The 14538-nt window shown below is 48.7% G+C and overlaps 1 protein-coding gene across 1 annotated transcript in view; it reads left to right on the top strand.

Annotated features, from left to right (window-relative positions):
• LOC139235019 (beta-centractin) overlaps window positions 1–3808 on the top strand; it is a 34316-nt gene extending 30508 nt beyond the window's left edge. Inside the window, exon 11 of the mRNA XM_070866101.1 lies at window positions 2544–3808. Within this exon, the coding sequence (XP_070722202.1) occupies window positions 2544–2646 (103 nt within the window). The 3' untranslated portion in view covers window positions 2647–3808. The remainder of the gene's footprint in view (window positions 1–2543) is intronic.
• Window positions 3809–14538: the final 10730 nt, after the last annotated feature.

Here is a 14538-nt window from a genome sequence, read left to right as displayed (position 1 = left end):
GGATGTTAGGGCCTTGGAATGTAAGATTTTCTGTCAAGGCCAGTACAGCACAGGTTAAATAAAAGGTAAAGCTGCCCCTACTGTCCCATCACACACTCCCCGGGTTACATGCAATGTAAAGCTCCCCCTACTGTCCCATCACACACTCCCCGGGTTACATGCAATGTAAAGCTCCCCCTACTGTCCCATCACACACTCCCCGGGTTACATGCAATGTAAAGCTCCCCCTACTGTCCCATCACACACTCCCCGGGTTACATGCAATGTAAAGCTCCCCCTACTGTCCCATCACACACTCCTCGGGTTACATGCAATGTAAAGCTCCCCCTACTGTCCCATCACACACTCCCCGAGTTACATGCAATGTAAAGCTCCCCCTACTGTCCCATCACACACTCCCCGGGTTACATGCAATGTAAAGCTCCCTTGATGCCAGCTGACCAAATGTTCAAAGGTCAAGTGCCGCACAGGTTGGATGCAGGGGAAAGCTCTTGCCGCTCTTGCCCCAATAAAGTACCTCGAGCCCAGCCTCCGAAGAGTACTCCTACAGCCCAAGTGTGATGTTTTACCCTTTCCCGCGCTAGCCTTCCTGTGGCCTCTCTAAATGAGAGGGTTTAGCTGGTGTGTCAGCTCGTAGCATCTTCGCCTCTGAGTCAGAAGGTTGTCAGTTCAAGCCCCACTCCAGAGACTTGAGCACGAAAATCTAGGCTGAGACTCCGGTGCAGTGCTGAGGGAGCGCGGGACTGTCTGAGATGCCACCTTTCGGATGTTATACCGAGGCCAGATCTGCGCTCTGAGGTGGACGTAAAAGATCCCGGTGGCCACTCTTTTGAAGAAGACCGGGGAGTTAACCCCAGTGTCCTGGTCAATTTTTATCGCTCAATCGACATCACTAAAACAGATTATCCGGTCATTATCACATTGCTGTTTGTGGGAGCTTGCTGTGCGCAAATTGGCTGCCGCGTTTCCCACATTACAACAGTGACTACACTCCGAAAAGTAGCTGTAAAGCGCTTGGGGACGAGTCCGGTGGTCGTGAAAGGCGCCATATAGATGCAGGTCTTTCCTTCTTTGAATTAGCGGCTGCTTTATTCCTGTGAGAAACTTGATCAAAATGACCCAAATTGGCTTCTCTTGGGATTCTTGTAGCCATCAGAGAGGCGATGTGTGAGGTCAGCTGATGGGGACATAGACTCTCACCTGGGGGCATAGGGCACGTGCCAGGGGCAGTGAATGAATTGAAACCTGTTGCTGCTTGCTGCAGTATGCTTGGATAAGAATCAGTCATCCTTCTTTCAATTTGTTTGAACATTATTTACTGTTCTATTTTAATTAAAATCTTGCCAGACATTTAAAATGTATTTATTCGTCCAAAGTTTGCGTTACTTATAATTTTATTTCTCCTTTATGTTGCTTCTCGAGCTTCTTTTTTTATAAACGAAAAGGACACTAGCCCCCTTCCACCCCTCTTACCGCCCCAACCCCATGCCCCCGATGCCTCAGTTGTTAAGTGCAGACGCCCTTTTCTGCTCATGCCCAGCCGTGGGGAAGATGCCAGGTTTGATTCTCGGTTCAATCTATTTTCTCTCCCTAGCCCAAGGGTGCTGATGCTCAGTAAAAATCTGGCTGTAACCAGCCACCTCTACAAGCAGGGGATAGAACCTGGAAAAGGAACCTTTCCGTATTACTCACTGCTGGGCCCTTGCCCCAAGAGGTGATCTAATTGAAACACACACAAAATTCTTAAAGGGCTTGACAGGGTAGATGTTGTGTGGATGATTCCTCTGGCTGGGAAGTCTACAATTAGGGGTCACAGTCTCAGAATAAGGAGTCGGCCATTTAGGACTGAGATGAGGAGAAATTTCTTCAGTCAGAGGGTTATGAATCTTTGGAATTCTCTACCTCAGACAGCTGTGGATGCTCAGTCATTGTATATTCAAGGCTGAGATCGATAGATTTTTAGGTAGTAAGGCACATGGGGATAGTACATGAAAGTGGAGTTGAGCTAGATGATCAGCCATGATCTTAATTGAATGTTGGAAGTAGACTCGAAGGTCCGAACACATTGGAATTCAGAAGAATGAGAGGTGATCTTATCGATAGGTATTAGATTATGAGGGGACTTGACAAGGTGGATACAGAGAGGATGTTTCCACTGATGGGGGAGACTAGAACTAGGGGGCATAATCTTAGAATAAGGGGCCGCCCATTTAAAACTGGGATGAGGCGGAATTTCTTCTCAGAGGGTTGTAAATCTGTGGAATTCACTGCCTCAGAGAGCTGTGGAAGCTGGGACATTGAATAAATTTAAGACAGAGATAGACAGTTTCTTAACCGCTAAGGGGTTATGGGGAGCGGGCGGGGAAGTGGACCTGAGTCCATGAACGGATCAGCCATGATCGTATTCAATGGTGGAACAAACTTGAGGGGCCGTATGGCCTACTGCTCCTGTTTCTTATGTTTTTAAAGGCCCATTGGGTAATCGGGGACCATGGTTTGCTATTTTTAAAATCTAATTTCTTTGAATTCTTGTCTTTTCACAGTGGCTCTATCCTGGCCTCCTTGGACACGTTTAAGAAAATGTGGGTGTCAAAGAAAGAGTACGAGGAGGATGGATCGCGAGCAATCCACCGGAAGACATTTTAACATTGCGGGAACCATGCGAAGTCGGCGTGTGCTGCTGCGTAAGCCGCGTCTCCTGTCTGTACAACATAACCATGCGGAATGAATGAATAATGGACAAGTAAAACTCTGAATTATTTGCTGTATAAAATGAGAGGGTTTGGACGCCACTTATCAAAACAAACTTGTTCTATCCCCTTCAGGCTTTGTGTATATTGGATTATACATTTTGGTTTCAATGCTGTTGGGCCAACGCCTGCCGTTGTTTTCAACATTGCCGTTTACAAAGGAAGTTATCTGCACTCGTTCAGTGAAGGAAACGATGTAATTTAAGGTATTTGACCTGCCGCCCAGTCCACTGCCCACTTTGTAGATTCACAGGGGGGCCCTTGACGTGAGCAGTTTGCTGCAGAGAAAGTCTTATTATGTTAACAGCTGGGAGGGCAATCAGGGGAAGGTAAACTGCCGGAACCAGAGTTCTATGTTGGCGGACTTTCGCAGCCACAGAGTGGACTCCAGGTGAAATGTTTTGCGATTCCTTACTCTTGCTTAATAATCAGTGGATGTTAACTGCTGTGACTAGCAACGAGTTAACACGTTAAACACACTGACTAGCACTTTACTTGCAGTGGTCGGGGACAGAAGAAGATGGCGGTTTGAGGCAATGTTCCCCCTAAGTGCCCCTTTAACGGGCTATGCGGCCCATTTCAAATCCCGCGCGTGTGTGTGGTTTTTCCGTTTAAACACCGGCTCGCTAGTCGCGTAGCATCGCGAGGCCGCGCAGCTTAAAGGAAGCATTGATCTGGGCACCATTTGACTATATTCGCAGTGATTTCGTCTGGCACTGAATAAAATGATTGAAGGTGTATGTAATAATCGGTGATTGTTCTTCCCATCACTAGTTGGTTCCCTGGCAAAAATAATACCTTTCCTCCTCCCCTCCCTGAAACGTTAAGCAATTTATTCCTGATTATAACCAACTGCTCTTCATTATGAAGATGAAGCCATTTTGTTTCCAATTGGGACATCTTAAAATGGAGCAGACATATCCCACCTTGCCCACAAACCAGGCTACTTTTGACTGCAATTTCAATGGCTAAATGCCCCCACAGCTTTTAATACTCAACTTTGGAAACTGCATTTGGTGAAAAAACTGACTTCCAATAAAAATGTTTGCTCGAGATCAGTTCTGTAGTTTAAGAGGGAGCCATTGGAGTGGTTGTTTACGGCTGGACATGTGGACTGTTCGTGAAGTTGCATTGCATGGGGTCCGCTGGGGCTTAGGCTTAAATCTGCAGCCATAGTAACGTGGTCCCGTCTTCCCTTCACTTGTTTCCCTTGACTGACTTGCTGCTCCAACAGACCTCCCTGTTCATGGCCTGCTAGCTCTGTCGTTGACTGAGAGGTGATTGAGCACATGAAAGTCTTGCTTTCCGATTATAGGCATTGGGTGCCTTCCACGCATGAGGGATAGGTCTTATATAAATTATCTATCACAAGGCCATCATCATAGGCAGTCCCTCGGAATCAAGGAAGACTTGTTTCCACTCTTTTTAAAAAAAAAAAAATGTTTTTTAAATAAGTCCTTAGGTGGCTGAACAGTCCAATACGAGAACCACAGTCCCTGTCATAGGTGGGACAGTTTTGCCAAACACTCTTTCCGCTGCCTGCGCTTGATTTCGGCATGCTCTCGGCGTTGAGACTCGAGGTGCTCAGCGCCCTCCCGGATGCACTTCCTCCCCTTAGGGTGGTCTTTGGCCAGGGACTCCCAGGTATCAGTGGGGATGTTGCACTTTATCAGGGAGGCTTTGAGGGTGCCCTTGTAACGTTTCCTCTGCCCACCTTTGGCTCGCTTGCAATGAAGGAGTTCCAAGTAGAGCGCTTGCTTTGTGAGTCTCATGTCTGGCATGCGAACAATGTGGCCTGCCAAGCGGAGCTGATCAAGTGTGGTCAGTACTTCAATGCTGGGGATGTTGGCCTGGTCGAGGACGCTAACGTTTGTGCGTCTGTCCTCCCAGGGAGTGGGCTTCCAAAGGGATTTATTTTGCACTTCATGTGAAGAGATGACGAACGTCCATTTGGAAGCTGCTCACAGTGGCGTGATTGAAACGACGCGCTCACTGTGCGGCAAAGTGCAGGCTCGGGGCCCACGTTCCATCACTCTGACGCAGCATATTGTAGCATCCCCCGCGAGGCTTTGTCGAGCAAGGTGTTGGATGGGATTGTGGCTCTCCGCAAAACTATACCGACTAGCCTCGATACGTGCCATACAAGCTACTCGCTATCGACTGATTCAGTCAAGGTTTCACACACAGTAAATCTCCAGGCAGTTTGTAAACCCCAGGGTTCAGTTATAGCCTTCTGCCCCTCGTAGCTAGGAGTGGGTTTGTCTTTTTTGAGGATAAATTGGGTTTTTCCCCATTTGAGTATCTCTTGTGTCGCCCACCATTCCTGGGTGGGCCACCTCTTCTCGGGAGCCCCTGCTGGATTCAGCTGATCCACGAAGGTATCGGGAGGAACTCCACCTGCCTGTGTCGGCTGCTTGGTGCCTCACTGTGGCTGAGTGGCCATCAGTGAGCTCAATGATCCCGAAGCTGCAGTACAAGAGGCTACAAGATGGAAGCTGAGAGCGACAATGCAGCATACAGTGATCTTAGTGACGGGACGAAGATATGCTTGGCAGATTATGCACCAATCCGATTGTACAGACGAAGGATCAGAACTGAAGAAATACTTGCATGTTTGTCAATGAGATAGCGCCCAGTGCCTTTTGCTCCCGAGAGGTTGACCAATGTGTCAGCTGGTGGCTCAGTGGGCAGCACCCTCCCCTCGGAGTCAGAAGGTTGCGGATTCAAGTCCCACCCCAGAGAGCTGAGCACAAAATTCTAGGCTGGCACTCCCAGTGTGGTGCTGAGGGAGCGCTGCACTGTCGGAAGTGCCGTCTTTCAGATGAGACGTTGAACCTAAGGCCCCGTCAGCGCTCTCAGGTGGACCTAAAAGATCCCATGGCATAATTTTCGAAGTAGAGCGGGGGAGTTCTCCCCGGTGTCCTGGCCAATATTTATCCCTCAATCAATATTAATAAAGCAGATTATCTGGTCCTTATCACATTGCTGTTTGTGGGAGCTTGCTGTGCGCAAATTGGCTGCTACGTTACAACAGTGACTACACTTCAAAAAGTAGTTCATTGGTTGTGAAACGATTTGGGACGTTCGGTGGTCGTGAAAGGCACTATGTTAATGCAAGTCTTTCTTTCATCTGCAAACTTGGATGTACAATTCTGTGTTCCTTGCAACGAATTGGTGAAAAGCTGAGGCTCCAGTACAAATACCTGGGGAACACCGATGGTCATGGAGGGCGCTATATAAATGCACAACTTTCTTTTACTTCATGCTTATTGACAAGCTGGAGGTAGTACTTGCTCAGGGTAATTGCTTTCTTCCCTTGGGATTGTTCGCCCTTCCAGATCCAGTGTAACTCCTACTATAGGCAACTTCCTGAAAGTCTTGTCCTTAATAGTGGACTTCATCAGATGTGCTGCTCCTTGAGCATCTGGGCTTTAATCCACGAGAGAAGGGGCAGATCTCTGCCGTCAACACCCTTGCTGACACTGGCAGGCATGAGAGGGTCGTCTGCATTGTTTTGTTGACCAGATGGTTGGGTTTCACTCAACAGCCCTCTTTTTAATGGCAAATATTGGGGACTTGGCTCATTGCATGGCAGAGAGTGCCACCCACTCTGCATATTGCACAGTGCAACGAGCTGGAATTCCTTGCGCCATGTGCCTGCCCCTGCACCTTCCGTTTTACCCGGCTAATTCCAACTTGACAAGTTGGAATGAAAGCCAGATCTCCAAACCAGTGCTGTTTGGTGTGCCATACAGACCAGAAGGTGTCGAGTGTGATACCTGATCTCGGGTGGGATTTCAGAGTGGGTTTACAATCAGCCTCACCAGCCCTTGGGCTTGGGAGCGAAAAGTTCAGGTAAGGGTCTCGTTCCTGATCGGAATCCAGTGACCACAGCCAGCCCCAGCCCCTGCCCCCCACCCCAGGTGAGTATTGGGCAAGAGAACAGAATTGGACTTGGCTCTGCTACCTGTTAAAGAACTGACTGTTGATCACCGCCCATGCTCGCAGATGGACAATGGCCACTTTGGCGAGGTACCATAGGCCCCCTTCAGCATGAGTTGCCTCTTCTGGAATATCGGGGAGAAAGTTGTGGAAAGTGAAGCTGAAAGCAGTTTTGATTTTTTTTTTGGATTAACGTGGAGAAGCCAACGGTTTACTAAAGAATTCTGGTTCCTGTAATTTTGCCTCCCTGTGTCGAGCATTTGGAAACAAAGTGTTGGTGCTGCAGTGCCTTTAACCTTATTCGAAGAGGTATGGAAAATCTGGGAATAAAACTGGCACCTGTAAGGTTTACCTCACATGTATTTAAAAATAATATAAATAAAAAAGCATTTAAGTGAGACCAACGTGATTTTGCTTTCCTTCAGAGACGAAACTGTCATGGAATTTTTTTCCTTTTTTTTTCGTTGACCGTGTCCCATGTGAATTAAAGCAGTCAGTAACAGAAGCATGGCCTAAAGGTTTAATATGTGACTACACCACGTGATGTGGTACTGAACCATGCACGCCAGAAGGTCACAGTCCCAGCCCTGGGCACCATTCGGTTGGTTCTCAGCTAGCTGCAGCATTGCAGCTTAGCATTTGCACTTCACTAAGGCCAAGATCCAAAAGTGCAGAGAGGACCCCAGGTTAAGAAGGGAAATTACCCGACTACTGCCGATCATTGACTTGTGAGTGCAATTGTGCACAGGTCAGGCCAGGGCAGGATTGGGAGCCTCCGCTTTGCCTGCCGCGGTTAAGTAATCATAGAAATCTACAGCACAGAAGGAGGCCATTTCGGCCCATTTTGTCCGTGCTGGCCAACCAAGAGCTATCCAGCCTAATCCCACTTTCCAGCTCTTGGTCCGTAGCCCTGTAGGTTACGGCACTTTAAGTGCACATCCAAGTACACTTTAAATGTGCTGAGGGTTTCTGCCTCTACCACCCTTTTAGGCAGTGAGTTCCAGACCCCCGCCTCCCTCTGGGTGAAAAAACTTCCCCTCTAAGCCTCCTACGATAAAATTTAGTTTCCAGGCGGTGATAATGCACTCCAGTTAATATATCAACTGAGTTTTTAAATTCCCCAGCTGCCGTGGTGGGATTTGAACTCATGTTTCCGGATCATTAGTCCTGGCCTCTGGATTACTAGTGCAGTAATCTGCAGGACTCACTGTCTCGGCATGTGGATGAGGCATGCTCACTGGCACAGGGTACCAGAGGGCAACTAGCTCCCCTGGAACTGTCCCCCCAGCACACACCAGCACCTTCAGAACAGGAGGCGCAAAAGTGTGGAGATGGGCAGAGCTTCATGCCAATTCAAATTGAACCAAATGCTCTCAAATCAACGCGGGTTTGGGAGCTGCCTGTGTGGTTTGTTCGCAGGTCGTGGGCGTCGCTGGCGAGGCTGGCATTTATTGCCCATCCCTAATCGCCCCTGAGAAGGTGGTGGTGAGCTGCCGCCTTGAACCGCTGCAGTCCATGTGGTGAAGGTGCTCCCACAGTGCTGTTAGGGAGGGAGTTCCAGGATTTTGACCCAGCGGCGATGACGGAATGGCCGATATATTTCCAAGTCCGGATGGTGTGTGACTTGGAGGGGAACGTGGAGGTGGTGGTGTTCCCAGGCGCCTGCTGCCCTTGTCCTTCTAGGCGGTAGAGCTCGCGGGTTTGGGAGGTGCTGCTGAAGAAGCCTTGGCGAGTTGCTGCAGTGCATCTTGTAGATGGTACACACTGCAGCCACGGTGCGCCGGTGGTGGAGGGAGTGAATGTTGAAGGAATCTTCACCTCAGCACTGCGCTGTTATGTCAATAGCTTAAAAACCTGTTTCGCAAATGTAATCGCTGAATTTTATTGCCTTGTTTATTTCAACCTGCACTTTTTGTTTTTTAAAGCTGGGAGCCTGTGGCTTTCGATGCTAAAATATTTCACTGTGTACTTAACGACAGAATCCCAACAAATCTTTAATGCTTGTACAAGTAAGTGTGTTTTTTAGACAGAGGACTGACTTGTGCTTTATTTTCCCCCTGAAGTTCTCTCCCTTCTCGTGAAGGTACCTTGCTTTGCTGGGTTACATTTCCATGACGGCCCTCCAGTAACTCACCCACACATGAGCCTGGGCAGTATTGTCCAGTTATTCGATGGTGAAGGGCATTGCAGCTGAGCACAATCTCGGCTGACGGACATGGGGACTCCATAGAATCATAGAAATTTATGGCACAGAAGGAGGCCTCGTATTGCTTCCTGCCAACAGTCACCCGGAAATCGATCAGGAACAGGGATCTTGGTGATTTATCCCTCCCGACCCGAGCTACTGAGGCAAGCTTTAGCATCCCTTGCTGCCACGGTAGCCTCAATCAGCTAACTCTGTACAGGCCGGACATTTGAACCTGAGATGTTCCTTCTCTGTCTAGCTCCATACCACAACAGATAGTACATCTCCCAACTGGGCATTGTGGACCGCACATCCTTGTATTCAAAAATGGTTTTAATTTTCTATCGGGGTGGGTCTCCTGCTCCTGCTTTGCTTTCTGAGCTCTTCATAGAATCATATAAATTCACAGCACAGGAGGCCATTCGGCCCATCGTGTCCGCACCGGCCGACAAAGGGCTATCCAGCCTAATCTCACTTTCCAGCTCTTGCTCCGTAGCCCTGTAGGTTACGGCACTTCAAGTGCACATCCAAGTACTTTTTAAATGTGGTGAGGGTTTCTGCCTCTACCACCCTTTCAGATAGTGAGTTCCAGACCCCCACCGCCCTCTGGGTGAAAAAATGTCACCACAAATCCCCTCTAAATCTCCTACAACTTACTTTAAGTCTATGCCCCCTGGTTATTGACCACTCTGCTAAGGGGAATAGGTCCTTTCTATCCACTCTAGGCTCCTCATAATGTTATACACCTCAATTAGGTCTCCCCTCAGCCTCCTCTGTTCCAAAGAAAACAACCCCAGCTTATCCAAATTGTCCCCATAGCTAAAATTCTCCAGTCCGGGCAACATCCTTGTAAATCTTCTCTGTACCCTCTCTAGTGCAATCACATCTTTCCTGTAATGTGGTGACCAGAACTGCACACAGTACTCTAGCTGTGGCCTGACTAGTGTTTTATACAGTTCAAGCATAGCCTCCCTGCTCTTGTATTCTATGCCTTGGCTAATAAAGGCAAGTATTCTGTACATTTTCTTAACCACCTTACCTACCTGTCCTGCTACCTTCAGGAATCTGTGGACATGCACTCCAAGGTCACTCTGTTCCTCTACACTTCTCAGTGTCCTGCCATTTATTGTGTATTCCCTCGCCTTGTTAGCCCACCCCAAATGCATTACCTCACACTTCTCTGAATTGAATTCTATTTCCCTCTGTTCTGCCCACCTGACCAGTCCATTGATAACTCTCTTCAGAGGAGCACACAGCATTAAGACAGTAATATTATTAGCAGCGTTAATAACGGTATAAGCTCTGGCTCTGGCTCAGCACTCTCGCCTCTTCAGAAGGTTGTGGGTTCAAGTCCCACTCCGGAGACTTGCGTACATTAAATCTAGGCTGGCACTTGAGTGCAGCGCCGCACTGTCGGAGGTGCTGTCTTTCGCATGAGATGTTATGTCTTCTCTCTTCATCATCATAATCATCATCATCATAGGCAGTCCCTCGAACAAGGATGACTTGCTTCACACCAAAAGGGATGAGTTCACAGATCTTTCAATGGAGGACCCGATATTCCAGTCCTGAACTCCAAAGGTGGAAGATGCCTGTGCGTGGATTTTTTAACGCGGTGACCGTCAGTCACCACACGGGCTTGACAGAGCTCGGCCTTTATCCAGTGGCAAGCGTTAACCAGGATGACTGGAGACCTGCTCTGCTGCACAGTCCTAGTGCACACACATGTCGCAGTGTGGGCTGGCCCGTGCTGCCCCTGAGCCCTCGCCTCTTCTGGGCCCCGTACCCTCATTTGCCGAGGACCAAAGGCAATGGGTAAATATTTACTAGGGAGGGAGTAGAGTTCAGGACAGCAAACACAGAAGAAAGGCAATTAGGGACGGGCAATAAATGCTGAGCCTTGCCAGCAACGCCCACATCCCAGGGACGGATGAAAAAAACAAATGGTAATTCAGTGTGCCAGCTCAGGTGGATGAGGAAAATCCTGCAGTTCCCGAGCGTGGACGTAAAAGATGTCCTGGCCCATAGTTATCCCTCAATCAACATTACTGAAACAGGTTATCTGGTCTTTATCACGTTGCTGTTTGTGGGGGCTTGCTTTGTGAAAATTGGTTGCAGTGATTCCCACATTACAACAGTGATTACACTTCAAAAGTACTTCATTGGCTGTAACGCACTTTGGGATGTCCTGAAATTGTGAAAGATGCTATCAAAATGCGAGTTTCCTTTCTTGTACTGTGTTTATTGATAACATAAGTGAATGGTTGGAGCCCACAGTGCCCAAAATTGAGGAGAGAGGCAAAATCAGGAGGTAGTATTTGGGCAATGCTATGTTTGGGTTTCAGATTGTAGGAGGAAGGGAAGGCTTGAGACAAATGGGATATTCCACAATTTGAAGCTGTTGGAAAGACGGAGTTAGAGGAGGAGATGGTGTGACTCACTACTTCCATGCAGGGAAGGTGGGGCGGGGGGGGGTGGTAGGTGGGGAAACATTGTATTTGCAGTTTGGGAGGATCAGCAAAGAATAGATTGGAGGAACAATGAGTAGAGACATGTCAATGTACCAGCTCCGCAGTGTGCCAGTCACTAAGCTGGGGAACTAGTTCCGTAGACTGGACATTAAAACAGTCAATGGAATCTAGTTCTCTTAGCTGAGCGCTCAACCTGTCACAAGTTCAGCGAGGTTAGAGTTCTTCCGCTCTGCAAAAATGAAAAAGAATTCTGTTAATAATTGTAATGTAGCCTTTTGTGTAATAACCACACATCATAGAATCATAGAAATTTACAGCACAGAAGGAGGCCATTTCGGCCCATCGTGTCCACGCCGGCCGACAAAGAGCTATCCAGCCTAATCCCACTTTCCAGCTCTTGGTCCGTAGCCCTGTAGGTTACAACACTTCAATTGCTCATCCAAGTACTTTTTAAATGCGGTGAGGGTTTCTGCCTCTGCTGCCCTTTCAGGCCGTGAGTTCCAGACCCCCACTACCCTCTGGGTGAAAATATTTCCCCTCGAATCCCCTCTAGACCTCCGACTAATTACAGGTTGAACCTCCCTTATCCGGAGCTCCCCTCGTCCGGCACCATTCCCGAGTGGCGCATGCGCAGAATGTGGCTGATCAAAATCTCACCAATGTAATGGTTTTCCTCGATTGGCTGCCTCCTCCTCATCGCCCTGCTGGAACTCCTGCAGCCACAGTCCTCGAGCCAGCCACTCCTCCCCACAACGCTCCCTCCAGGGGGTTGAGCCGACTCTTCTGGGGTCGCTGGCCCGCCGACCTCACCCCCGACTTTGGGCGACCTCCCCTCATCCAGCAAAATCCCGAGGTTGCTGGATAAAGGAGGTTCAACCTGTACTTTAAATCTATGCCCTCTGGTTATTGACCCCTCTGCTATGGGAAATATATCCTTCCTATCCACTCTATCTAGGCCCCTCATAATTTTATACAAATCAATTAGGTCTTCCCCTCCTCTGTTCCAAAGAAAACAACCCCAGCCTATCCAATCTATCCTCATAGCTAAAATTCTCCAGTCCAGGCAACATCCTCATAAATCTCCTCTGCACCCTCTCTAGTGCAATCACATCTTTTCTGTAATGTGGTGACCAGAACTGTACGCAGTACTCTAGCTGTGGCCTAACTCGTGTTTTATACAGTTCATGCATAACCTCCCTGCTCTTATATTCTTTACCTCGGCTAATAAAGGCAAATATCCTGTCTGCCTTCGTAACCACTTTATCTACCTGACCTACTTTCAGGGATCTGTGGGCATGCACTCCAAGGTCACTCTGTTCCACTACACTTCTCAGTGACCTACCACTTATTATGTATTCCTCGCCTTGTCAGCCCTCCTTACCTCACACTTCTCCGGATTGAATTCCATTTGTCACTGTTCTGCCCACCTCACCAGTCCGTTGATATCTTCGTGCAGTCTGCAGCTTTCTCTTTCATTATCAACCACTCAGCCGATTTGTGTATCAAAACATGCCTCCTTTTGTATTGCTGCTCATTAAGATGACTGGTGTCCAGCAATGCTCCAGCAATGTGTCTCAGCCCTAAGCAACCTTTCCCTGTAAGCTGCGTGGGCCGCCCTGACCTGTGTGAGCACACCACCGCAGGTCGGGGCTATAAATGGAGCTGGAGCGCTGGGCCCTGGAACATCGTGGGCAGAGGTGCGACGAATGAGGGTACGGGGCCCAGAAGAGCCGAGGGCCCAGGGGCAGCATGGGCCCAGCCCACACTGCGCTATGTGTGTGCGCACTAGGTCCGTGCAACAGAGCAGGTCTCCAGTCGTCCTGGTTAACCCTTGCCACTGGATGAAGGCCGAGCTCTGTCGAGCCTGTGTGGTGGCTGGTGTGCAACGGTCACCCCACGTTAAAAAAAATCCACACACAGGCATCTTCCACCCCCTCAGTTGGAGTTCGGGACTGGAACATCGGCTCCTTCATTGAAACATCTGTGAACTCTTGTGGAAGCAAGTCGTCCTCGTTCGAGGGACCGCCTGTGATGATGCTCTGCGTGGCCTGTTTCTTTCAGTGCATGGTCCCTTTAAATTTCTGCGCCTGCCCGGCATTATTTTCCCTGAAAATTTTTTTTTCGGTGCGTGGTCCCTTTAATCGGGCTGCGCGCCCCATTGAAAGTTTTTTTGCAAACGCGAACGTTCACGTTTGAAAAGTCGGCCGCGGGCTGCACAGTCACGCAGCTTAACGGGAAGATGGATTCGCGATATGTCCAATGCAAAAGCTGGTGAGCGGACTGCGCGTGGATTACTGCTCGGCCACTCGTGCATGCAGCTCAGGGAACGTTGGTCCTAACCGCACGACAATACATCCTGCTGCTCCAGCGTGGCACTGCTTCCATGTCATCCTCAGCCCTGTCTGACCGTGCCAATTTGTTTCAAAATGAGGGAATGGAGGCTGTTTAAGATTCCTCGCGTGTTGAGTCCTTGTCACCAACACACACTCAAGCTCGTCATCCCTTCAGTCTGGGCCAGGTGCTTGAAAACTGGAGAGCCCTGAACCCGAGGTCACAGTCTCAGGATAAGGGGTCGGCCATTTAGGACTGAGGAGAAATGTCTTCATTCAGAGGGTGGTGAATCTTTGGAATTCTCTACCCCAGAGGGCTGTGGAGGCTGCCTTTGAGTATATTCAACTCAGAGATCGATAATTATTGGACTATTAAGGGAGTCCAGGGATATGGGGACAGTGCAGGAAAGTGGAGTTGAGGTCGAAGATCAGCCGTGATCTCATTGAATGGCAGAGCAGGCTCGAGGGGCCGAATGGCCTACTCCTGCTCCTATTTCTTATGAAACTCCAGTGTAACAATCTTGCTTCTGCTAAGTGATCCTTTGGAAAATTTCCCAACTCCAGACTCATGATGATTAATGTATCAAAATTTAATTCAGGCCTCTTGTTACAGTACTCTATTTATTCACTGCCACCCCCTCAAATGTTCTCGGACAGGGGATAGTTCAATGGATACTGCATTCCTTCCTGCACCTCACCCAAATGGTTAATCTACACTTATTTATTTATTTCATTTTTTTATTTTAATTTATTCTTCTCTGCATTTGTTTTTTCACTGCCATATGCCAGCTTCCTAACCACTCTACCTCTTCGCTCTTCCTGACCCAACTCTCCTCTCTCCTGGAGTGCAGACGTCCTGG

Source organism: Pristiophorus japonicus, chromosome 22 (assembly GCF_044704955.1).
Source record: "Pristiophorus japonicus isolate sPriJap1 chromosome 22, sPriJap1.hap1, whole genome shotgun sequence".
In the NCBI taxonomy this organism is placed as follows: domain Eukaryota; kingdom Metazoa; phylum Chordata; class Chondrichthyes; family Pristiophoridae; genus Pristiophorus; species Pristiophorus japonicus.
Note: the sequence above shows the minus strand (reverse complement) of the source record. Positions and strands in the feature narration are given on the sequence as shown.